At 42.7% G+C, this 24,593-nt stretch overlaps 1 protein-coding gene across 3 annotated transcripts in view; it reads left to right on the top strand.

Moving 5' to 3' along the window:
• Positions 1-24,593, top strand: part of UPF2 (UPF2 regulator of nonsense mediated mRNA decay) — a 133,650-nt gene that overhangs the window by 11,619 nt on the left and 97,438 nt on the right. For 2 of the 3 annotated variants that reach the window (XM_077471883.1, XM_077471882.1), the window contains exons 3-9: positions 4,095-4,874; positions 7,668-7,828; positions 8,265-8,462; positions 9,728-9,877; positions 10,125-10,228; positions 14,990-15,075; positions 18,242-18,350. In XM_077471883.1, the coding sequence (XP_077328009.1) occupies positions 4,095-4,874; positions 7,668-7,828; positions 8,265-8,462; positions 9,728-9,877; positions 10,125-10,228; positions 14,990-15,075; positions 18,242-18,350 (1,588 nt within the window). The remainder of the gene's footprint in view (positions 1-4,094; positions 4,875-7,667; positions 7,829-8,264; positions 8,463-9,727; positions 9,878-10,124; positions 10,229-14,989; positions 15,076-18,241; positions 18,351-24,593) is intronic. The other variant, XM_077471884.1, reaches the window with a different exon arrangement.

Genomic DNA, 24,593 nt, shown 5'->3' with positions numbered 1-24,593 from the left:
TTCCAGTGCTCAGTGGAGTGCTGGGCTGTAGAGGTGGTGTAAGCGGATGGCTCAAACTCTGTGGCTCCAGGCTTCTGGCCAGAGCCTGACCATATGGTTGGGATCTTTTCAGACCCTGGACCCAAGTCTGTGACGTAAGCGAAAGTGGACCTCGGCCCGCTGTTGGTTGAAAACTGGTCAAAGGAGTGCAGAACCAACTGCACTCCTGTGATCCATTGGAGAAGAATAGCCAAAATAGCTTTGGCTATACTTAAAAAAAATTAATAAAATTTAAGTCTTATTCTATAAAGCAGGGATATGTAATTAGCAGACCACCAGCTGTTTCAGAAATACAAATCCCATGAGGCATAGCAAGACTGACAGCCACAAGCATGACACCCAGAGGCTTGATAGAACTTGTAGTTTTGCAACAGCTGATTGCTTTATCCCTGCTATAAAGCATTCAATTACCTTGTATTAAATTGCATTTTTTTTTTTTTAACAGAAGGCCCATCAATATCTGTGTTTAAAACCTTCCCTTTAAAATGGAGCTTCTGTGCCTATGCAAGTGGGGGTGAATTGCCACTTGTGAAGCATGGGGAAACTTTAGCCACAATTTAAGTCCTAATATTTTCTTTCATTTCCATTCTTATAATAATAAATACAGCGAGGGGAAAAAAGTATTTAATCCACTGCTGATTTTGTACATTTGGCCACTAACAAAGAAATGATCAGTCTATAATTTTAATGGTAGGTATATTTTAAAAGCGAGAGACAGAAAACTATCCAGAAAAACACATTTCAAAAAATGTATAAATTGATTTGCATTTTAATGAGTGACATAAGTGGCAAAACCCTTGTTGGCCATCAGAAGTTAGACGTTTCTTGTAGTTGGCCACCAGGTTTGCACAAATCTCAGGAGTGATTTTGTCCCACTCCTCTTTGCAGATCCTCCTCAAGTCATTAAGGTTTTCAGGCTGATGTTTGGTAACTTGAAACTTCAGCTCCCTGCACATATTTTCTATGGGATAAAGGTCACTCTAGAACTTTAATGTGCTTCAGCCACTTCTTTGTTGCCTTAGATGTGTGTGTTTTGGGTCATTTTTCATGCTGGAATACCAATCCACGACCCATTTTCAATGCCTTGGCTGAGGGAAGGCAGTTCTCACCGAAGGTTTGATGGTACATGGGCCCGTCCATAGTCTTTATGATGCAGTGAAGTTGTCCTGTCCTATTAGCAGAAATACACCCCCAAAGCATAATGTTTCCACCTCCATGTTTGACAGTGAGGATGGTGTTCTTGGTGTCATAGGCATTATTACTCCTCCTCCTCCAAACACGGCGAGTTGAGTTGATGCCAAAGAGCTCAATTTTGGTCTCCTCTGACCACTACACTTTCACCCAGTTCTCCTCTGAATCATTCAGATGTTCATTAGAAAACTTCAGACGGGCCTGTACATGTGCTTTCTTAAAGCAGGGGGACCTTGCAGGCACTGCAGGATTTCAGTCCTTCATGGCGTAGTGTTACCAATTGTTTCTTGGTGACTATGGTCCCAGCTACCTTGAAATCATTAACCAGATTATCCTGTGTGTAGCTCTGGGCTGATTCCTCACCGTTCTCATGTTCATTGAAACTCCACAAGGTGAGATCTTGCATGGAGCCCCACACTGAGGGAGATTAACAGTTTGGTTGTGTTTCTTCCATTTGTGAATAATTGCACCAACTGTTGTCACCCACTCACCAAGCTGCTTGGGGATGGTCTTGTAGCCCATTCCAGCCTTGCCTCAGTCTACAATCTTGTCCCTGTCATCCTTGGACAGCTCTTTGGTCTTGGCCATGGTGGAGAGATTGGAATCTGGTTGATTGCCTCTGTAGACAGGTGGCTTCTTTACAGTAACAAACTGAGATTAGGAGCATTCCCTTTAAGGCTGGGTTCACACTACAGCGATGCGGGAACGCCGTGAATCGGCGGCGGGTTCCCGCATCGCATGCCTCCCGGCGGCAGTTCACACTGCCCTATGCGAACTGCTGGGAGTGTCAGTGAAATGTTAATGACACCCCCAGATCAGTTCGCATATCGCAGTGCGATCTGCAAACTCGGACAGGAATCGGAACGCATGGTGTGAACACCCATGTGAACCGATTCTGCTGCAGACCAAAAAAAGGGTCCTGTGCGAGTTTGGGGCGGGTGCGATGCAAATTCAGCACAACCGGGTCTCCTAGCCACAGCAGTGTGAACCCAGCCTAAGGGAGTGCTCCTAATCTCACCTCGTTACCTTTTTATAGAAGACACCTGGCAGCCAGAAATCGTGCTGATTGATAGGGGATCAAATACTTATTTCTCTCTTTAAAATGCAAATCAATCTATAACTTTTTTTGAAATGTGTGTTTCTGGATATTTTTGTTATTCTGTCTCACTGTTAAAATAAACCTACCATTAAAATTCTAGACTGATCATTTCTTTGTCAGTGAGCAAACGTACAAAATCTGCAGAGGATCAAATACTTTTTTTTCCCCTCACTGTACATATTCTGGGCGGTCTAGCAAGAAAGCCCAGCACTAGCTCAACACTGTTACTGCAGATTGAGGATCTAGGGAACAACATCTTTATGTAGATGGGAGAGATGTGTCCCTCCCCTGAGTCTTTTTGCTGACTCATTCAACTGTGGCGGTGTTTACTTTACAGCATTTATCCAAATCGGAAACTCTAGAGAACCAGACTTAGTTGTGAACTCCTTTCTGGTGAGAGCTAGCAGGACAAACGGAGGGTGAATCTCCCTAATGGGCACACATAAAGCACTAAAAAAACTGACTGGTTCTAAAATTCAAGTTTTGCAAGAAAGATAATTTTATTTTTAACATACACCAGAAAGTTATACATAACTGAAGAAAAACACAAATGTACATTCCCTTTGAACTAACTCAAGATTTATTATACATGTGGTAAAACAGTGTGGTTGGCTGTTTTTACCACCCCTCAACTGCTTCCCCTGTTGCTGCTGAGGCAGTGGCCAGGGGTATACATATGCTGGGCAGCTTTGTGGTGGTGTCAGGCATTATACCCCCTGTTGCACTTAGCGTCAGTACCGCCTGCCAAGCGTGACCCATAAAAGGAGAAGTTAACCTTCGGGAATATGTTCCTGCTCCTACAGGCACTTAGGGATCCACTGCCTCTGTATGACAGTAGTACAGGAAGAGGATCCCCGTACAAGCTGTCACTTTTAGAAAAGAGCGCAGCTGTGCAGGGCGCTGCCCTCACACAGGCACTTCATTCAGTTTTGTGAATGAACTAGAAGTACTAACGCCCTTTGCGACTGATTGTAGTTCTTAATTAACTACAGTGGTGCTGTTGAGCGCTCTGGTAGTTCATTGATTCTGCCTGTCAGTGTGGCACTGCTTGCCCATGCGATGAATAAAAGGGGTTGTAAAGCTTCAGTTTTTTTATATTTTTTTTTTTTTTTTTATATATAGCAGACATGTCATACTTGCCTTCTCTGTACAGTTGGTTTTGCACAGTCGCCCCGATCCTCCTCTTCTGGGGTCCCTCAGTGGTGCTTCTGGCTTCTTCCCCTTCTCGAGTGCCCCACCGGAGAAGCGCTCTCCTTCGGGACACCCATGCGGGCGCACTCCAAAGTCCTGCTTCTATTGACACAGAAAGCAGGACTCTGCCCCGCCCCCAGTATCATTGGATTTGATTGACGGCAGCGGGAGCCAATGGCTGCCCTGCTATCAATCCACGGTGCGAGATAGAGGGGCTACAGGTAAGTAAAACAGGGGCTCGGGGTGGCTGCAGCATTAAGGGTAAAATCACTTTTTCTTTTTTTTTTTTTTTTTGTCCCTGCAAGAAAAGTGTTTTCCTTTCTTTATTTTTTATTTTTTTTAAAAGATGAAATGATCCCTAAGAAGTGAACTGGTCCATGCTGCAACTGCCCAGACCGTGTGCGTTTGTCCATTAATTAAGGTGTTAAAACGGAGATCACCTCCATGTTTGGTGAATTTTGAGTATGTAACATTGGAAATGAGTGTCGTTTTCAGTAAAATTGTTTCACATACTGCACATGTCCAACTTGCTTCTAAAGAGAAATGTTAATTGCTGTGTTTTACTTCTGTGCAGAGAGAAGGAAGAAGCACATCAGCTGCACCAGGAAGCCTGGGAGCGACATCTGGCCAGAAAAGAACTTCGGAGCAAGAATCAAGGTGCTCCTGAACACCGACCTGAAGAGCATTTCTTTAGTAAACTGGACTCCAGCCTCAAGAAAAACACTGCCTTTGTGAAGAAGCTCAAAACCATTACTGAGCAGCAAAGAGATTCTTTATCTCATGATTTCAATGGCCTTAACCTAAGCAAATACATAGCAGAAGCTGCCGCTTCCATCGTTGAAGCAAAACTAAAAATTTCTGATGTAAACTGTGCAGTCCATATGTGTTCTCTGTTTCACCAACGGTATGCAGATTTTGCTCAGTCTCTCCTTCAGGTATGGAAGAAGCATTTTGAGGCTCGGAAAGAGGATAAAACTCCCAATATAACTAAACTTAGAACAGATTTGCGCTTCATTGCAGAGTTAACTATTATTGGGATCTTCACTGACAAGGAAGGGCTCTCTCTAATTTATGAGCAGCTGAAGAATATCATTAATGCCGATCGGGAGTCTCATGCTCATGTGTCTGTAGTTATAAGTTTCTGCCGTCACTGCGGTGATGATATCGCAGGTTTAGTTCCCAGAAAAGTTAAACATGCATCTGAGAAATTTGGTCTCAACTTTCCTCCAAGTGAGATCATAAGCCCAGAGAAACAACAGCCTTTCCAGAATTTGCTGAAGGAATACTTCACTTCCCTTACAAAGCACTTAAAAAGGGACCATCGAGAGCTACAAAACATAGAACGCCAGAACAGGTGAGTTGGGAACAGCCATACTTTTCTATATTTTTTTATGTGTACATTGCCTTCACCTTGGTTTAGTGTCGCCCTGCTCAGAAGACTGTGGACATTAAGCGGAACTAAAGTTTCATTTTTAAGCAAGCAGGCTGTCTGTTTATTGTAGAGGAAACATGCAACAAAATGGACCTTTCCCGCCTTTTCCCCATCATCTTCGGAATGCAAGCTGAGCTGTGCAAGCAGCACAGCTCCGTTTACTTTCCTGCATATATCCTGTGATCTGGGAAGACTGAACTCATGTGCAGAAGTAACATCATCCTCGTGCGGCCAATGAAGACGGCCATAGCCTGGGACCCCAGGTACAAAATGCCGGGGCTAGCAAGGGGTGACTAACCATTTTAGAAGGGGGGGGGTATTTTTGGGCTTTAGTTCCACTTTAACTGTGGGTGCAGGATGTCCGGATCCGGTCCCCTGTAGGCTAACATCACCATGGCAACCTGCCTTAACTATGTAATGATTATTACATCGGTGTGCCTCTCTACATCCTTGACAACCACCTTTAAGTCTTTTGGAAGAGGTAAGTAACGTAAATAAAAACATACCGTATATACTCGAGTATAAGCCGAGATTTTCAGCCTCTTTTTTGAGGCTGAAAGTGCCCCCCTCGGCTTATACTCGAGTCATCGCTGTCTGCCTGCTCGATCAGCGTGTCGAGCAGACAGACAGCGGCCATTCTATAATTCAAAAGCCGCGCCTCCGGCTCCGCCTTCGCCTGTGATAGGCGGAACACTGAATTTCCCAGCAGCCTGTGTTCCGCCTATCACGGACATCGTATCATCCTCGTACTACGGACGAGGATGATACGATGTCCGTGATAGGCGGAACACAGGCTGCTGGGAAATTCAGTGTTCCGCTTATCACAGGCGAAGGCGGAGGCGCGGCTTTTGAATTTTACAATGGCCGCCGAGGCGCCGACGAAGAGGGCACGGGACGGAGGCAAGGCAAGGCACGGCACGGGACAGGACGGAGGCAAGGCAAGGCACGACACGGGACGGAGGCAAGGCACGGCACGGGACGGAGGCAAGGAGGCAAGGCACGGGACGGAGGCTCGGGACAAAGGCTCGGGACACAGGTAGGCTGGACACACACACACACACACACACACACACACACACACACACACACACACACACACACACACACACACACACACACACACACACATGGATGGAGACACACACACACACAGGGATGGATGGATACACACAGGGATGGATGGATGGATGGAGACACACACACACAGGGATGGATGGATGGAGACACACACACACACACAGATGGATGGAGACACACACACACACAGGGATGGATGGATACACACAGGGATGGATGGATGGATGGAGACACACACACACAGGGATGGATGGATGGAGACACACACACACAGGGATGGATGGATGGATGGAGACACACACACACAGGGATGGATGGATGGATGGACACACACACACACAGGGATGGATGGACGGACACACAGGGATGGACGGACACACAGGGATGGACGGACACACAGGGATGGACGGACACACACACAGGGATGGACAGGCATGTCTCACCCTCGGCTTATACACGAGTCAATAAGTTTGCCAGTTTTTTTGGGGGTAAATTGGGGGCCTCGGCTTATATTCGGGTCGGCCTATACTCGAGTATATACGGTAACTTATTTGCTAAGCATGTATGGTGAAGACAGAAATGGTGCAAGCTCCAGAACTGTCATCCCACCAAAGACCCAAAACAAGGAGTTCAGTCCTAGTGACTAATTAGGAAACACAAAAATCAGGTGCCTGCATGTTTGAAAACAAGCTATCTTCACAGGTTCTCTACATGCTGAGCATGTAATATCTCTTTTTTTATATTGGTTTTTGTAACATTTTGAAGAGAGGGTGTGACTGTTCCACGTTACACCTTTAAATGTATGCGTAACATGAAATATGGTATGAAGGGCTGAGATTACTTTTTTTAAGATAAAGGGAGGCAATTTTAGGCTGGAAGGAAAAGTGTGGAATTGTTCAGCAGAGAGTTGATTTTCACGAATATGCTAATTTGACAATACACATGGCATTTGAATCCATATCCCCTAATTAAATTTTCTAAGAGTTGCATTATACAGCTTGATATTAGGATTGCAAAATATGCTAGCTCCTGGGGCATGCCAGCTATTGGAATGTTGAATAAAAGAACGCTAAAGGGTTGGTTGGCAAGGTTAAACTGTTCTGTCATTGATCTCTGAGGAGATTAGTGGTATTGATGACAGCAAAATAATCAGGTATTGTTAATAAGGAGAATTTGCCTTTTTAACCTTGGATTCTGACAGATGCATGCAAGTGCCTAAATTCATGCTATAAAACAGTGTTTTGCGTTACAATATGTTTTTAAACACACTTTTTTTTTTTTTTTTTTTTTTTTTGTGTAAACGAGGCCATAGATATCCATAGCTATTATGTACTCCAGTTTAGTCCTCTAACAACTATGTAGTGTAAGGGACTGCCTGACTTGGTTGAGATTAGATTATGTAAGTTGGTCCTCACATGACAATTTTTAATACATTTAAAGGAAATTGTGTAGACCATACAATCAAATGTGTATTGACAGCTTTAATGATATTATGACTGTAAATTTTGTGGCCAACTTAAATGAGAATATTGGTTAATGTATTGCTGCCTGCCTTCTATTTCTAAATACAAAATGTTAAATAAATAAAAAAAACACAAACTTTCATGCCTTTTTATATTCATTTATTGTTTGGCTTAGGCGTATCCTTCACACCAAGGGGGAGCTAAGTGAAGACAGACACAAGCAATATGAGGAATTTGCAACATCTTATCAGAAATTGCTGGCAAATTCTCAGTCTCTCGCTGATCTTCTGGATGAAAATATGCCTGAGCTTCCTCAAGACAAGCCTGTAACAGAAGGTAAATCATGATAAATCTTATGAACTTTTGCTAGGAAAAATTCTTTATGTTCATACCTTTTTTTTTTTTTTTTTTTTTTTTTTTTTGATTTGTGATCACTTTTGTAAGTTGTCAAGTGCAGTAAATATTTAGACTTGTTTTTTGGCCTTCTTGACCGGTATACTTTGTAGAAAATAATGTCAAGAAACATTGATTCTGCCTCTGTAGTAGCCAACCCTGTGTTGTCTTTTATTTCTCAGCCTGCACAAGAAAATGCCAGGGAATTTAGATTGCTATATCCATCTCCATTTATCCTTGCCTTTGTCTCTTGCTAAGAACCTCAGGATGCAAAGCCTGCACTTTTATATTAGCAGAGGAAAAACAATTGCATTTGGTGTTGGTCACTATTTTAAGTTGATTTATTTTTTTTAACTTTGGTTTTAATCTTCTTTTGCAGAGCATGGACCTGGCATTGATATATTCACACCTGGAAAACCTGGTGATTTTGACTTGGAAGGAGGCATATGGGAAGATGAAGATGCTCGCAACTTCTATGAAAACTTGATTGACCTTAAAGCATTTGTCCCTGCAATTCTGTTCAAGGACAATGAAAGAAGCACTCAAAGCAAGGATATTGTAAAGGATGACCTAAAAGGTAACATTTGCGTAGTTTGTCAAGCTGTTGAACAAATATATTTCTTGAAGTGGACTTTACATGCATTAGCCCAACTCTGATATGCCAAAGTATTTAACCACCAAACAAATCTTTTATATAAACCTTAAACATTTTAAGATACAGCCTTTTTTTAAATCTGGATTAATTTGTAGCTCTCCTCCCCCATTTATACTTTTATTCTTGCGCCATATTTTTCAGCATCTGTACTGTGCCAAAACCCCCTATGCTGTCTACTACCAGCAGATGACTGAAGCATCCTCATATTCCAGTCAGGTGTGCAGGGTAGCTTGCACATACTTTGGGTTCAGTGACGTACAGTCAGTATGTTTTCTACTGCTCATTAAAGTGCAAAGTCGGCTTTTGGCGTCACGTGCTAGTAACCTCCAACCAATGTACCTGGTTGCCTTCCCTTGTTACAAGTTACACCTTCATGGGGGCCCTATGCATATGCAATAACTTGCTGCCTGGCTTCTTGTTCCACTTATTTTGTCTTTAGTTGTGTCCCTTTTTCCCCAGCCTAGTTGTGGAAGTGATACCGCATTTATTTTATGGTGGGCCCCAGTTTAAAAGAGGGGGGAGAAGAAAACTTTTTTTTAAAGCTGAGTTCCACCCAAAAGTGCCACTTCTTTCCCCCTTACATGCCACATTTGGCATGTAATTTTTTTGGGGGGGGGAGTGGGTACCTTCTTTTTAGAGGGACTTCCTGTCCCACTTCCTCCTGCTTCTTGGCAAAGTAGGCGGCGACTCCTCCTTTTAATGAACTAAAAAACGGGTGGAACTCCGCTTTGGGCTAGAACAATTCATCTAGTACGTGTTTCTTTTGAATTTCTAATCGGACACTTAAGTATGGTATAGTCCATGGGTTCTTGTGTTTACTTGAATTGTCTGGTAACTCTGCAGTCAACTTTGAAGTTGCTAATTTGATTCTCACTAATGGGGACTGGAATCATTAAAGGCAAGTAGTCCGTACAATTATGACTTGTCACATTCTGTGCTAGTGGCTTCCATCGTCTGGCTTTCCAGAAACATTACTTGTTCAAAGGGAAGTGACTGTTCTGTAGTATTACAAATCAGGATGTGGCTGACCCCAGGAGCTAGCATTGTTTATATGAGTCTTAACAGGGGCCCCATTGAATGCTGGATTGAGTTTGGCTGTGCCTGGTAACAAACATCCTGACAGGTTGTCTTTTAAACTGATCTTATTAAGATTTACTGTCTTAAGTGGAATCCATGTTGTATTTTAGCAGATTCCAAAGACGGTAAAGAGAGAGAGGTTTCCACAACAGAAGACCTTGAACTGGATTTGGAGGCTTTGGAAATAAATGATGATCCCATGGAGCTGGAAGGTATAGAGGAAGCTGAAGATTTAACGAAAAAGCTCCTTGATGAACAAGGTGAGACTGTTTAGAAATCGGTGAAAAAAAATGACAATACCTGAACAAAACAATGTGGAATGTTATGCATGTCAGACTTGCATTTTTAAAGGCTTCTTGTTCAACATTGAAATCTAGGATTTTTGTTCCCCCACCACAGAGCATGGGGAACCTTGAAAGGATTGCTGATGAGGGTGGGTTAAAGATTTAAAATTGTGCATTTAAAACTTTTATTTACGTTTTTATCTTTTTATTTTTGCTGCAACAGAGCAAGAAGATGAAGAAGCAAGCACTGGTTCTCATTTGAAGCTGATAGTGGATGCATTTATACAGCAGTTGCCCAATTGTGTCAATCGGGATCTAATAGATAAGGTACTTTTGAAAGAACTGTATTTTTATTTTATTTATTTTTTCTTGAACATCTCAGGTTACAGGTTATCTTCATATACATTACGGTAGGGTAATGCTGCCAACTTCTGGTGAATGGAAACTGATTAAAAAAAAAGATGGAAAATCCCCCTCCTAGGTATAACCCTTCCCTGCTTGGCAAGGCTCCAGTTTCTTTGCTAGTATTTTAGGTGATTGTAAAGTCTGTGCTGTCTCTGCAGGAAAATGACTAGCTTGTCAATTGTTCCATCTGGCATTAGGAGACTAACTCTTCCAAATCCTTTGCTTATGGCTTACTATGCTCAGAGGAATGGTACCAGAACCCTGCACTGGATGTGCGTAGAAGGCCTGTATTGTCAATGGTTAGCACTGGACTGCAGGTCAAGATCCTATGCAATGATTTATTGTTTTGTGGACCGACTTTGTACTATACAGTTTCAGGGCAGTGAATCCCTAGCTGATTAGTCAAGACCCTAGAGGCCCTTGTGGACCACTGAAGGGTTATGCAGCATTTAATGGCGAGTGCCTGGGTGCTAGTTCCTGCTTGGTACCCTTTCCCTCAATCTTTGCCCACGGGTGCGACAAAGATTATATTGTGGACACTCTTTAATTTGCAATGTTTTTTTACTATTTTTATGGCTTTACATTTGCTTCCTGGTGCCAAATGGAGAAGGTAGAGCGTTTTCTCTGCCGCCAGTATTCACTTGCAGCCAGTTTAGGCTGCATGTGCAGTATGACCAGGACATCACAGGTCAAGCGCCCTGGCTGCAGCCATCTTGGAAATCGCATATGGCAGCAGCAGAGCAGTTTTCTCAGAGGTGCTGTGGGAAGATGCAGTAAATATTTTTTAAAGGCGTTACCTTGCGGGGGTGGTAGAAAATACAAGGTTGGGGTAACCAGTGAACTTGGACCACTGGTTCCCAGTATAGGTCCTATTATTACTGTCTGCAGGCCATGTCTCAGTAATGGTAGAGAGCAGCAGATTTAGGGAGTGAGGGGTCCCAGGTCTTTTTATTCGACTGAGGAACCTGAACGTAGCCCCCCTTGCTCGGTATCCCCTGGGGTCAGTTAGTTTAGTGCACATCTGACTCCACTTCTCTGATCTTCCCACTACTTCTGGGGCACCTTCCTCGAGTTACTTTGTACTTGGTTATTTCTCATCTGCATTTGCTGGTTTATGATGCCAGCTTTCTGTAATGTTCTCTGGCTTGGACCATCCTGGTAGAAAGTGGAAGCGCTCTGGAGGAGGAACCCCCAGATGAGGTAAAGGAGGGTGAGCATTTTTCAGGGTAAGGGCATGTAGAAGAATCAACTCCCGAGGGTCAGGTTTTATCGCTTCCTGAGTCCTCTGCTCTTAGCATTTACAGGATTTGGACCATGGCATCCCCCTCAACATCAATTGTTTATTGTGAATCCTCATTTCATCCTCCTTTCAAGGTGTGTGTGTGTGTGTGTGTGTGTGTGTGTGTGTTTGTGTTTGTTTGTTTTTCTCCAATTTAATGTGAATTGGACTCGCCCTGGCCAGGTGTTCATTCTGCCAAAAAGGTTTGCTTAGCAGTACCCCATAAAAAGTGGGTTCAGTAAAAAATGCAGTATGCCTTTTAGCAGTTACTTATTTTATTAAGATTCACTGTTTCATTGGACCTGGTCCTTGAATTTAGGGAAGCTTCGGCCCAGGGCCCTAGAGTCCTTATTAAAAGCCTCCTCCGGTGGGGGGAGCTCTGTAGGAGTGTGCCAAAACCTTAAAGTCTGGTCCCGCTGCATGATGAGAAAGAGACCCTACTAGTGGGAATACGTAAGTGAGCAGATACTAGGAAGATTTCCCACGTGTCCTTAGTTTCTCAGTGGTAGTCTTAAAGGACTTAATTTACCAACTTTCTTGACTAGGGTCTTAACAGTACACATGCACATAATCTTATGTTTTAAGTATTGGTCAGTGGAGTTGCTCTGTAAGAAGCATGTAGAACGCTTGCATTTTCAAAGGGAGCATTTGTTCGGTCATGCTTTGGATAATTTATATCCAAAAGGCAACAGTACACTGTTGCCACTTAAGAGGTAGTGGAAGCCTACATTACAAAAACCTGCCACGCTTTCTACTTAAAAGGATTGCTATATATATATATATATATATATATATATATATATATATATATATATATATATATATATATATATATCTCTCTCTCTCATCCACAGACTTTGGCACCCAAGCCCAAACTCCACTCCCAGTTTTGTAAAAAAAAACCTGGACACCGGAGCCCATATATATATATATATATATATATATATATATATATATATATATATATATATATATATATATATATATATATATATATATATATATATATATATATATATAAATAGAATTTTTTTTTTTTTTAAACTTCCAATTGCTAATTTATCAAATGGAGTAATCTTTCTGGTTCCAGGTAGGAAAAGATTTTGCAGTTTTTATTCCAACCTCTTTACAATTTTGAAACTGAACAGTGATGTTCACCCCATCCTGAAACTCCACCTGTTTCTCCAAGTACAGAAGTTCCGTATGGAATCCCTACAGTCAGTGGTTACCTCCCTCTAAGCGGAAGACTTCCAGGAAACACCAGATAACAAGGATGTTTATCTGCACTTTCCATTCTATCCCAACTCGCCAAAGGTTCCTGCGGTGGTGGAAGACTTTCACTTTGTGGCCCTGCTGTTCAGCCTGTCCACTGCTCCCAGAGTAACCTTTCATAGGTTACCTGGACAACTTGCTTTTGAGGGAGCAGTCCACTCTGCTTCTGAAGCTTGGGGTGATATGGATGGTGCAAACTCTGGAGAGGTTTGGATGGGTTCTGAATTTTTAAAAGTCAGCCTTTGTCCCAATACAAAAGCTGGAATATTTTAACACTCCAAGCAAAAGTGATTCTCCATCAGGACAAATGCCTTGTTATGAAGGCTGAGGTGGATTTGCACAAAACTGATAAATCCCTCAATTTGTCTGTGTATAGGTTGTGGGAAAGCTGGTAATTCCCTTTGAGGCAACGCCTTGTTTTATTCCAGGCCTCTCCAACAGAATATATTGACGACTTTGGACAGGAGGACACGGTTGTTTGTATTCCTTCACTTAGAGGTGTTCGAGGGTGAGGAACCCTGGTTGTGGAATTTCTATCATCCAGGTTCAGGGATCTTCGGGTGTTCGCAGTGGATGTTTGGTGATACCCCCCCCCCCTTTATCCTCTCTATTTGTCCTGTTTACCATTCTCATTGAAAGTAAAAGAATACACCAAATTTTGGGTTATCCCCAGAAAAGTAATAGGAGAATCTTCCAATGCTGATACTAGTTCCAGGGACCTAGGGTTCCCCCAGAAATTTTCTTTATTTCAAGGTATTTCCTCTCACTTCCTGTTTGGCTATGGGACAGGAAGTGAAGACAAATCTCCGCAAAGGGACACAGATGGTGAAAAACAACCCGATGGGGTTATACCTTCACATACTGTAGATAACTGGGTTTCAGTGAATACCTATAATTCAGATTTACAGTATCCTCCAATTTTTTTTTTTTTTTTTTTTTCCTAGGTCGTTCAATGAACAAGGCTGTAGATGGACCTAAAAGAATATTCTATTTTTAATTGCAGAACAATCTATTACAGGGAAATACAAGTATAAGGCATAGACATAAAATACAAAACAGGACTATAATGGACCGTAGTCAAGATTCTAAAATCATGGTGGTGTACAGTATCCTTATCCAGAGCTTTCTAGGGTCAAGGTTCATATTGATTTATAAAGGTGTAGGAGGCTTTATGTAGGGCTACTGAAAGGTTATACCAGGGGATAGGCGGTAGGATGGGGAGATGCAGGAAATGTAGGATAAAGTTAGAAAGGTGGCGCTAGCACACTTCAGATTTGTCTTATCTGTACAGTGACAAAAACAGACAGGTGGTGAGAATGTGCAGACTGCAGCTTGTTTAAATGCTTCATTTCTAGTGTTGACAGTCCTTGATCTGTCTAAAAATAATCTTTCACTGCCTGTGTGTCCATTGCCTGTTTTATCTCTCTGAAGTTTTTCCACCACATGGTCTGTTCCTGGTGAGAAAGGAAAAATACCTCTGTACAGGCCCAAGAGCCTTACCTATGGGATTACGGGATGTTTGGAGAATTTCTCATTCCATAGCATAGAAGACACAAAACTACATATAAAAACAATAAATGATTTAGACTGATGCGCTTTTTTTTTTTTTTTTTTTACTTTTCTATTTACAATTTTTTTATTTCTTCAAAAGAGGAAAATGCAACAAGTCTTTCCGATAGCAAAGTGTACAGGTGTAAAATGAAACCATAAAACATTTTTTATAAAACAATGAAAAGTGCTTGTGAGCAAAATACCCTTCAATACACAGGTTGGTCAAGCACAATGCTCAATGCTCTTAGGAGTCAGGTGTAATGCTAGTTGGCATTCATAGCAGTACCCTGTCCAGGGAGGGCTTATAACAAAATCTTATGAATGTAAAACTTTGTAACCAAATTCAAATACAGTTCATTTGGGAAGGAGGAGAGAGGACGCCATAGATGCTACCCTTTCTTTGAACCAGCATGTAGATGTGAGGGAATTCATTTTGCTTCAGTGCTTCTTTGTTCTAGTTTTGTCTGGAAAAAATAAATATATAATTTTTTTTTTTACTGTTTATTTTTGTTAACTGACAATTGCCCAGAAAGGCTTCATACCTTCAACAAACCATGACATGGTTTCATGTTCATTTTCAGGCTGCAATGGATTTCTGCATGAATATGAACACCAAAGCAAACCGAAGGAAACTGGTTCGAGCACTTTTTATTGTACCTAGGCAAAGGTAATATTTTTTAAGTGTAAATTGTTAGTGAGCCTATAAGGCTCTGTACAGTGTCTAAAATAACCTCTTCCTGACTGTGCTATCTGACAGAACTGTGTGAAACACCAGAATTACAAATCATTTTGGCCACTAAAACAGGTCATATATGTTTGTATTTCGACTGTGGGTTTAGCCGTTTGCCTGTAGTTGAGATGTAATCAGACTAAATGGGGGATGCAGGCTTCAAGGGCTTGTAAGTGCCAGTTCACACAGGCATGTAAACACGTTCCAAGTTCCTGTGCGACTTCTCTGATTTCAGTGTGGTGCGATTTTTCGGCTCATTCATTTGGGTGAAATCGCACTGTATTACACCAAAAGTAGTGCATGCACTATTTTGAAAAATGCACTGCAACTGGATCATGTGGTACACTAGGTACCATGCAATCCGGGTCAGGCAAACACACTGCGTTTTGCGATGTGTTTGGGGCGTTGTTAGGAATCTATTGACACCTCCAGTTCGCTTGGAGCACAGTGTGGGAAACGCACACAGACTGCGGGTTTTCTCGCACCACCTTGCCGTGTTAACAGGCACTCAAGGTACATTTTAGGGAGCTGCATTTTTTTCTGCAAACTGTGTTTATTCACTTGTTGTTTTTCTTTTGGCAAATCAACTTTCGAAGTCCAAGGGTGGGTTCACACTAGGACGACTTGTCAGGCAACTTAGCCGCCTGACAAGTAGCGTCCCGCTCTGTACAATGGAACCATTCTAATCAGAGCGACACAAGTTGCTCCGACTTAGAAAAAGGTTCCTGTATGACTTTGGGGGCAACTTGCATTGACTTCTATACAGAAGTCATTTTGCAAGTCGCCGCAGCGGTCGCGTCTGGGTCACCTGAGGCAGTCGCGCTGTAAGTTGTGCTGCCCCAGTGTGAACCGGACCTTACACAAAAAATTATGTGTAAAATCAATCCACTAATATGAATATTGCCACCACTTTAATATAAAGTGAATACTGCTTAAATAAATAACTATACGTCACACACACACACACACACACACACACACACTCTATTACTCAAAAAAAATAAAAAATTACATGTGCTACGTGACTCAATCCCTAAAAATGTGTGTGTGTGTGTGTGTATATATATATATGTGTGTGTGTGTATATGTATATATATATATTAATATAATATTTCCAAAAATAGATCAATATGAGTCATACAACAAATCCAGAAAACAAATGCCGTGTGCAGCTCCTGCACACACCCAATTTAAAGTGACAAGTGCTAATTTCAAAAATAGTCAGTCCCACAAATAGTATATAATTATACACTATTAAATAACAGTCTGTGAGCGGGGATCCGTGTACAAATGAAATAAAGGTGACTCTTCAGTGCTCCCCTCTTCCATCCGCATCACCCTCTTGTGCCTGCACTTACCAGATCGCTTCACCCCTGCAGGAGTAACGGGCATATTAGCTGTCTCCCAATGTCGATGTCCCTCTTTTAACAAGGTGTTCCTCTGGTTCACACAGCTGCAATCCACCTCACAAGAGCGGTTTAGGAATCCCCAACGAGGAACATCTACATGTATATGGAAAAGATGAGCCTCATATTGTAAATTCATAGAATTTAAAGTTTTATTAAATATCCATAAAAAGTATTAAAAATATATTGACCAAGGAGCTCCGCTATGTAAACAGTGAAACACTTGATTTCGGAGTGGTCTCAGCGTGCGTTCCACAGCTGGATAACACAAAAACGGAAGTTCCAAAACACATAAATGATGTATTGCGTACCAAGTATGTCCCGCCTTAGGTGTTTCATCACACGGACGTCATCTGAGGAGCTGCCATATTGGTACTCCCTACATCTATAAATAGTGCATGGAGGCTCCGCAATAGCCAATCAATGAGTGCCAATAAAGTATCATAACAAAGATAAATAAGGTAACCAACTCCGCCATGGACTAATAGCTTCCCTATACAGGGCGCCACCTATTGGAGAAATGGAATGATGGCGAAAGTGGCATCTCCATTGCTGTCAAAATTTCTAAACGTAAAGCTGCATGTTAACACAATCAATATGCATATAAAAAAGGGGCAACTATGATACAAGGGTCCCTATGAATCTACAAATGCAAGAAAGGGTCAGTATAAAGGACAAGGGGCTAAATACATATAAATCAATGATTATATATAGTGAATAAAAAAAAAAAAAACATATGCGAAAAAAACGATTCTATATTAAGTGGTAAATATATACAAAAATGGGATATGCCCATGTAAATCACTATATATATATATATATATATATATATCTCTCTCTCTCTCTCTCTCTCTCTCTCTCTCTCTCTCTCTCTCTCTCTCTCTCTCTCTCTCTCTCTCTCTCTCTCTCTCTCTCTCTCTCTCTCTCTCTCTCTCTCTCTCTCTCTCTCTCTCTCTCTCTCTCTCTCTCTCTCACTATGAGGAGACAAAAAAAAATGTATATATGAAAATTGGAAATGGTATATATTTGGACTAGGCTAAGTAATTTGCATATGAGAAATATAATAAGTGAACATACTTAAAAATTGGATAAAAAAAACAATTCAAATCGGTGTCAACATTCAACCCTCTGGGCACTAGGGACCCTAAACGGTATATCCATTTAGTTTTCGGTTTGGGATATTGTTATCATCTTTGGGAGACGGCCAATACGCCTGTTACCCCTGCAGTGAGTGGGTGAGTGCGGGCACAAGAGGGTGATGCGGATGGAAGAGGGGAGCACTGAAGAGTCACCTTTTTATTTCATTTGTACACGGATCACCGCTCACGGACTGTTATTTAATGGTGTATAATTATATACACACATAGATGATATATCATTTGTGGGACTTGCCATTTTCTCCACCTAGGTGTTCCCAATTAGGGAGGCTGCAGTTTTTTATTCCCAAGTGTGGATATTTGGTGTTTTTTTTTTTTTTTTATACTTTTGTGTTTTGTTTAAATGTTTTATACTTGATATACTTGCCTGTTTCAAATCCAAACATCTGCACACTTGCAACGCATAGCCCTTATTTGTGACATGTAAGGTAGATGATCTGGGAAATAATCCTGCCCTTAGATAACACTTTAAAAAAATATCTTGGTTTGCTGTTATTGTTGTAATGAAAACTATTTTAATAACCACCTCTTCTTTATTAGATTGGATCTGTTGCCATTTTACGCACGATTGGTTGCTACGTTGCACCCATGCATGTCTGATGTGGCAGAAGACCTTTGTTCTATGTTAAAAGGGGACTTCCGATTTCATGTAAGTTGGAATTTCCAGTTTGTTTTTAAAGGTCTTGCATACAAGTGTGTACATGTGGGTTTCTAGACAGACGTGAGTTGATGTTGCTAGTGGAAAAAGGGTTCACAAAAAGGTAGACTGTTCTCATAATAGCCACTGCCATCTATCTTGGACATCTTGTCTGAAGATGTTCCTTCATTCCAAGATATTACTGACAGAATGTTTGCGATGCTATTAAATGTTCACTTTACTCTCTCATACCCTGGTTTGCAATCGGCTATTACTGCAATTTCTGTCTGTCCAATTGTTAATTGAACTTGGGCAGTGAACAACCAAAAGCTTTCTGTCTTCCAGGACTGTGATTTGGTGCAGCAATTATAAGCAATATCATTGATGCCCTAGAATGTCGTGACACAGATATCCAGAATGGCCCTGACTTCTGTCCATATGCACAGAATCTTGTGGCTAAAAGCCTGGACAACTGAATCTGCCTATAAAAGACACCTCACGCCTATACCCTTTTAAAGGGGTATTTCTCTTCGGAGAGGCACTTGACAAACTCATCAGACATCAACATCAAATTATTCCACAATAGTAGCTTCCTAAGTCCCCCTCCTTGGGGAAGGGAGGTGCAGCTTCTGCCTCCTCCATAATGAAGAGCATCTCCGTGTTCACCCAGCCCTTAAATTCTAAATCAGACTTCAGCCCTTTCTTTCAGTGCAAGACTTGGAACACAAAATCCACCAACTTTACTTCTATAACCCCCATTATAAAGAAGGGGCAACCTCACTCTTAAAAGTTGGGTGATGCCTGTAAGTTTACCTCTTTCTCCAGGTCACAGACATCTCAAACCTGTGGGTCCCTGGTGGTTTTACATAAGGTTACACCGATTATCGTTTTTTCATTGGCGAGTACCGATACTTTGCAGAGCGATTTGTGTCAATACATAATAGGCACGAATCGCACTGCAAATAATCGCTTTCCATGTGGTGAAATTCCTGTCCAAATCGCATGCAATTTTCCCCCCCCAACTGCTCGTGTGTGTGTGTGTGTGTGTGTGTGTGTGTGTGTGTGTGTGTGTGTGTGTGTGTGTGTGTGTGTGTGTGTGTGTGTGTGTGTGTGTGTGTGTGTGTGTGTGTGTGTGGATTAACCACTTTCAGACCGGACCATTTTGCTGGTAAATGACCAGAGGTCTTTTTACACTTTGGCACTGCGCTGCTTTAACTGGTAATTGCGCGGTCATGCAATGTTGTACCCAAACAAAATTTGCGTCCTTTTCTTCCCACAAATAGAGCTTTCTTTTGATGGTATTTGATTGCCTCTGCGATTTTTATTTTTTGCGATATAAACGTAAAAAGACCGCAAATTTTGAAAAAAAATGATATTTTCTACTTTTTGTTATTAGAAAAATCCAATAAACTCAATTTTAGTCATACATTTAGGCCAGGGGTGTCCAAACTTTTTTCAAAGAGGGCCAGATTCGATGAAGTGAACATGTGTGAGGGCCGACCATTTTGCCTGACATTCTTTGAACCATTAAAATTCGGTCATTCGAGCACTCATACCTGGCCCAACAAAAATTCTCGTGCCTTTGTTGCGCTCGTTTGCCCGACACACAGACGAATGCTCTGTTCTTTAGGGGTACCGTTAAGTCTTAATGGTACCCCACACATTGGAAACATGGGGTGCTTTTGGTGCAGCGCAATAAAAAAAAAAAAAAAAAAGCTCTGGGACTTCTTTCCCTGCATTTTTGTGGGTATGGAAGCCCATTGAAATGCATGGGCTGCCCTACACACAGCATGCAGCCATGCAGATGTGAACCAAGGGCTTATTGGAGGGGCAGTAAAACTACATGGTTAAGCTGTTTTTACCACCCCCAACTTCTCCCCCTCTAGCTGCAGAGGGAGCAGCTGGGGGTGTACACATGCTGTGGCTGCAGCTGGAGGTATGCTCAGGGTGAATGGGCCTGCACTGCAACTACCCCGCAACTGTGTAGACTGCACAGTTGCGGTATAGTGATGCTACATTTACGGGCTTAAAACAGGTGGTGAGGAGGCAACATAATGCCTCTTTACCACCTTTCAAATGCCTCTGAAAAGCGATCTGTATATGGATTGCTTTTCAGAGGAGCAGCAATCCTGGCTGCTATCACACACACAAGCACCACAAAAGCAGTTCTGATGGTACAAGAATGGGGGGGGGAGGTCTGGATTAAAAGTAACACACATGCATACACATACACACAGACATACACACATACAGACACATGCATACACATACAGACACATGCATATACTTACATACATACAGACACATGCACACACACACATACAGACACAGACACATGCACACACATACATACATACATACATACATACAGGCACATACATACATACATACACGCACATACATACACGCACATACAGACATACATACACACACACACACACACACACACACATACATGCACACAGATACATACAGACACACATGCTGCACACACATACAGACACACATACATGCACACACATACAGACAGACATACACGCACATACATACAGACACACATGCACATACGCATACATACAGACATACATGGACACACACACACATGCAATCATACATGCACAGACACACACACACATGCACACACACACACACATGCACACACACACACACATGCACACACGCACACACAGACACACATGCACATACAGACACACATACACACACACACACACATACATACAGACAGACATGCACACACACACACATATAGACACACATGCACACACATACATACAGACATGCACACACATGCACAGACACACATACATACAGACACACATACATACAGACACACATACATACAGACACACATACATACAGACACACATACATACAGACACACATGCACACACACACATACACACATGCACACATACATACATACAGACAGACATGCACACACATGCATACAGACAGACATGCACACACATACATACATACAGACATGCACACACACACATACAGACAGACATGCACACACACACACACACACACACATACAGACACACATGCACACACACACACACACACACATACAGACACACATGCACACACACACATACAGACACACATGCACACATACACATACAGACACACATGCACATACATACAGACAGACATGCACACATATACATACAGACACACATGCACACATACAGACACACATGCACACACATACATACATACAGACACACATGCACACACACACACATACACATAAATAAAGCCTTTTTAAAACGAATCTAGCTTGTAGTACAGTACCTTTCCATTCCATTTCCTTATTCAGCCGGGTACTGCACTGTAGGGGGAAGCAGAGAGCACAGCACACTCCTCTGCACTTTACTTTCACTTTTGAAGCCGACGGAGCTTCTCACAGTGACGGGGATCGGCTCATTTGACAGCCCTGATCCCGCAGCACACCAGGCGGGCCGTTCAAAACCGGACCGCGGGCCGCGATTGGCCCGCGGGCCGGACTTTGGACATGCCTGATTTAGGCCAAAATGTATTCAGCCACATGTCTTTGGTAAAAAAAAAGTCAATAATTGTATATTTATTGGTTTGCGCAAAAGTTGTCACATCTACAAACTAAGGTACGTTTTCTGGAATTTACGCAGCTTTTAGTTTACGACTGCCTATCTCATTTCTTGAGGTGCTAAAATGGCAGGGCAGTACAAAACCCCCCCAAATGACCCCATTTTGGAAAGTAGACCCCCTAAGGAAATTGATAAGAGGCATGTTGAGCCCATTGAATATTTTATTTTTTTGCCTCAAGCGATTGAATAATGACAAAAAAAAAATTTTTTTTTTTTTTTTTACACAAAGTTGTCACTAAATGATATATTGCTCACACATGCTATGGGCGTATGTGAAATGACACCCCAAAATAAATTCTGCTGCTTCTCCTGAGTACGGGGATACCACATATGTGGGACTTTTTGGGAGCCTAGCCGCGTACGGGGCCCCGAAAACCAAGCACCGCCTTCAGGCTTTCTAAGGGCGTAAATTTTTGAGTTCACTTCTCACTACCTATTACAGTTTTGAAGGCCATAAAATGCCAAGATGGCACAAAACCCCCACAAATGACCCCATTTTAGAAAGTAGACACCCCAAGCTATTTGCTGAGAGGCATGTTGAGTTCATGGAATATTTTATATTTTGCCACAAGTTGCGGGAAAATTACAAACTTTTTTTTTTTTTTTTTTTTTTTTCACAAAGTTGTCACTAAATGATATATTGCTCACACATGCCATGGGCATATGTGAAATGACACCCCAAAATAAATTCTGCTGCTTCTCCTGAGTACGGGGATACCACATATGTGGGACTTTTTGGGAGCCTAGCCGCGTACGGGGCCCCGAAAACCAAGCACCGCCTTCAGGCTTTCTAAGGGCGTTACAGTTTTGAAGGCCATAAAATGCCAAGATGGCACAAACCCCCCCCAAATGACCCCATTTTGGAAAGTAGACACCCCTAAATTTAGGGGTACACTAGTGAGACTAGGTAATAAATGGCGGGTGCCCTGAAACTATAAAAAAATAACTAACAAACCAGCGTCACCTGTAACAGTTATATGGTGATCACTGGTGAAAGGGTTAACTAGGGGGCAATCAGGGGGCTTTATGCGGTAGTATATGGGGGTCCCTGGCGCTATAAAAAGCTGCGGCGAACCTAAATACCTACCTGCCTAACTAGCGTCACCTGTGACACTAATACAGCGATCAGAAAAACGATCGCTTATTAGGCTGGGTTCACACTGGAGCGATGCGGGAACGCCACGAATGCGCGGCGGGTTCCCGCATCGCATTGCCTCCCGGCGGCAGTTCACACTGCCCTATGCGAACTGCTGGGAGTGTCAGTGAAATGTTACTGACACCCCCAGATCAGTTCGCATATCGCAGTGCGATCTGCAAACTCGGATCGCATGGTGTGAACACCCATGCGATCCGATTCTGCTGCGGGCCAAAAAAAGGGTCCCGTGCGAATTTGCGGCGGGTGCGGCGAATGGCTGAACTCGAATCGCACAGAGATCGGATGTGATTTGCACTGCAGTGCGGTGCGAATCACATCCGTTCTCAAACCGCTGCAATGTGAACCCAGCCTTAGTGACACTGGCGACGGGGGGTGATCACGGGGTTAAACCTTTATTGGGGGGGTTAGGGGGGTACCTTAGAACTAAAGGGGGCTAACCCTAACTGCCCTAACAGTTATTAGTCACAAATGACACCCGCCGGGTGATCAGGGGGTTAAACCTTTATTAGGTAATAAATGGCGGGTGCCCTGAAACTATAAAAAAATAACTAACCAACCAGCGTCACCTGTAACAGTTATATGGTGATCACAGGTGAAAGGGTTAACTAGGGGGCAATCAGGGGGCTTTATGCGGTAGTATATGGGGGTCCCTGGCGCTATAAAAAGCTGCGGCGAACCTAAATACCTACCTGCCTAACTAGCGTCACCTGTGACACTAATACGGCGATCAGAAAAATGATCGCTTATTAGGCTGGGTTCACACTGGAGCGATGCGGAAACGCCGCGAATCCGCGGCGGGTTCCCGCATCGCATGCCTCCCGGCGGCAGTTCACACTGCCCTATGCGAACTGCTGGGAGTGTCAGTGAAATGTTACTGACACCCCCAGATCAGTTCGCATATCGCAGTGCGATCTGCAAACTCGGATCGCATGGTGTGAACACCCATGCGATCCGATTCTGCTGCGGGCCAAAAAAAGGGTCCCGTGCGAATTTGCGGCGGGTGCGGCGAATGGCTGAACTCGAATCGCACAGAGATCGGATGTGATTTGCACTGCAGTGCGGTGCGAATCACATTCGTTCTCATAAACCGCTGCAATGTGAACCCAGCCTTAGTGACACTGGCGACAGGGGGTGATCACGGGGTTAAACCTTTATTGGGGGGGTTAGGGGGGTACATTAGAACTAAAGGGGGCTAACTCTAACTGCCCTAACAGTTATTACAGTCACAAATGACACCAATGCAAAAAAAAAAAAAAAAAAAAAAATGACATAGGTGTCACTGTGACTGGGGGGGCAGGGGTAATTGGGGGGGTGATCGGGGGGTAAAGGGGGGGTGTGAGTGTGCCTGGCATGTTCTACTGTGTGTGTAGAGTGTTGGTGCAACTCACCGATCCGCTCTCCTCCGTGTCGGAACGAAAAATACCGACACGGAGGAGAGAATACATC

Source organism: Lithobates pipiens, unplaced genomic scaffold (genome assembly GCF_037356315.1).
Source record: "Lithobates pipiens isolate NorthernLeopardFrog02 unplaced genomic scaffold, aLitPip1_a1.2 Scaffold_8, whole genome shotgun sequence".
Taxonomy (NCBI): domain Eukaryota; kingdom Metazoa; phylum Chordata; class Amphibia; order Anura; family Ranidae; genus Lithobates; species Lithobates pipiens.
The sequence above is the reverse complement of the archived record's forward strand: the minus strand, read 5'-3'. Positions and strand labels throughout refer to the sequence as shown.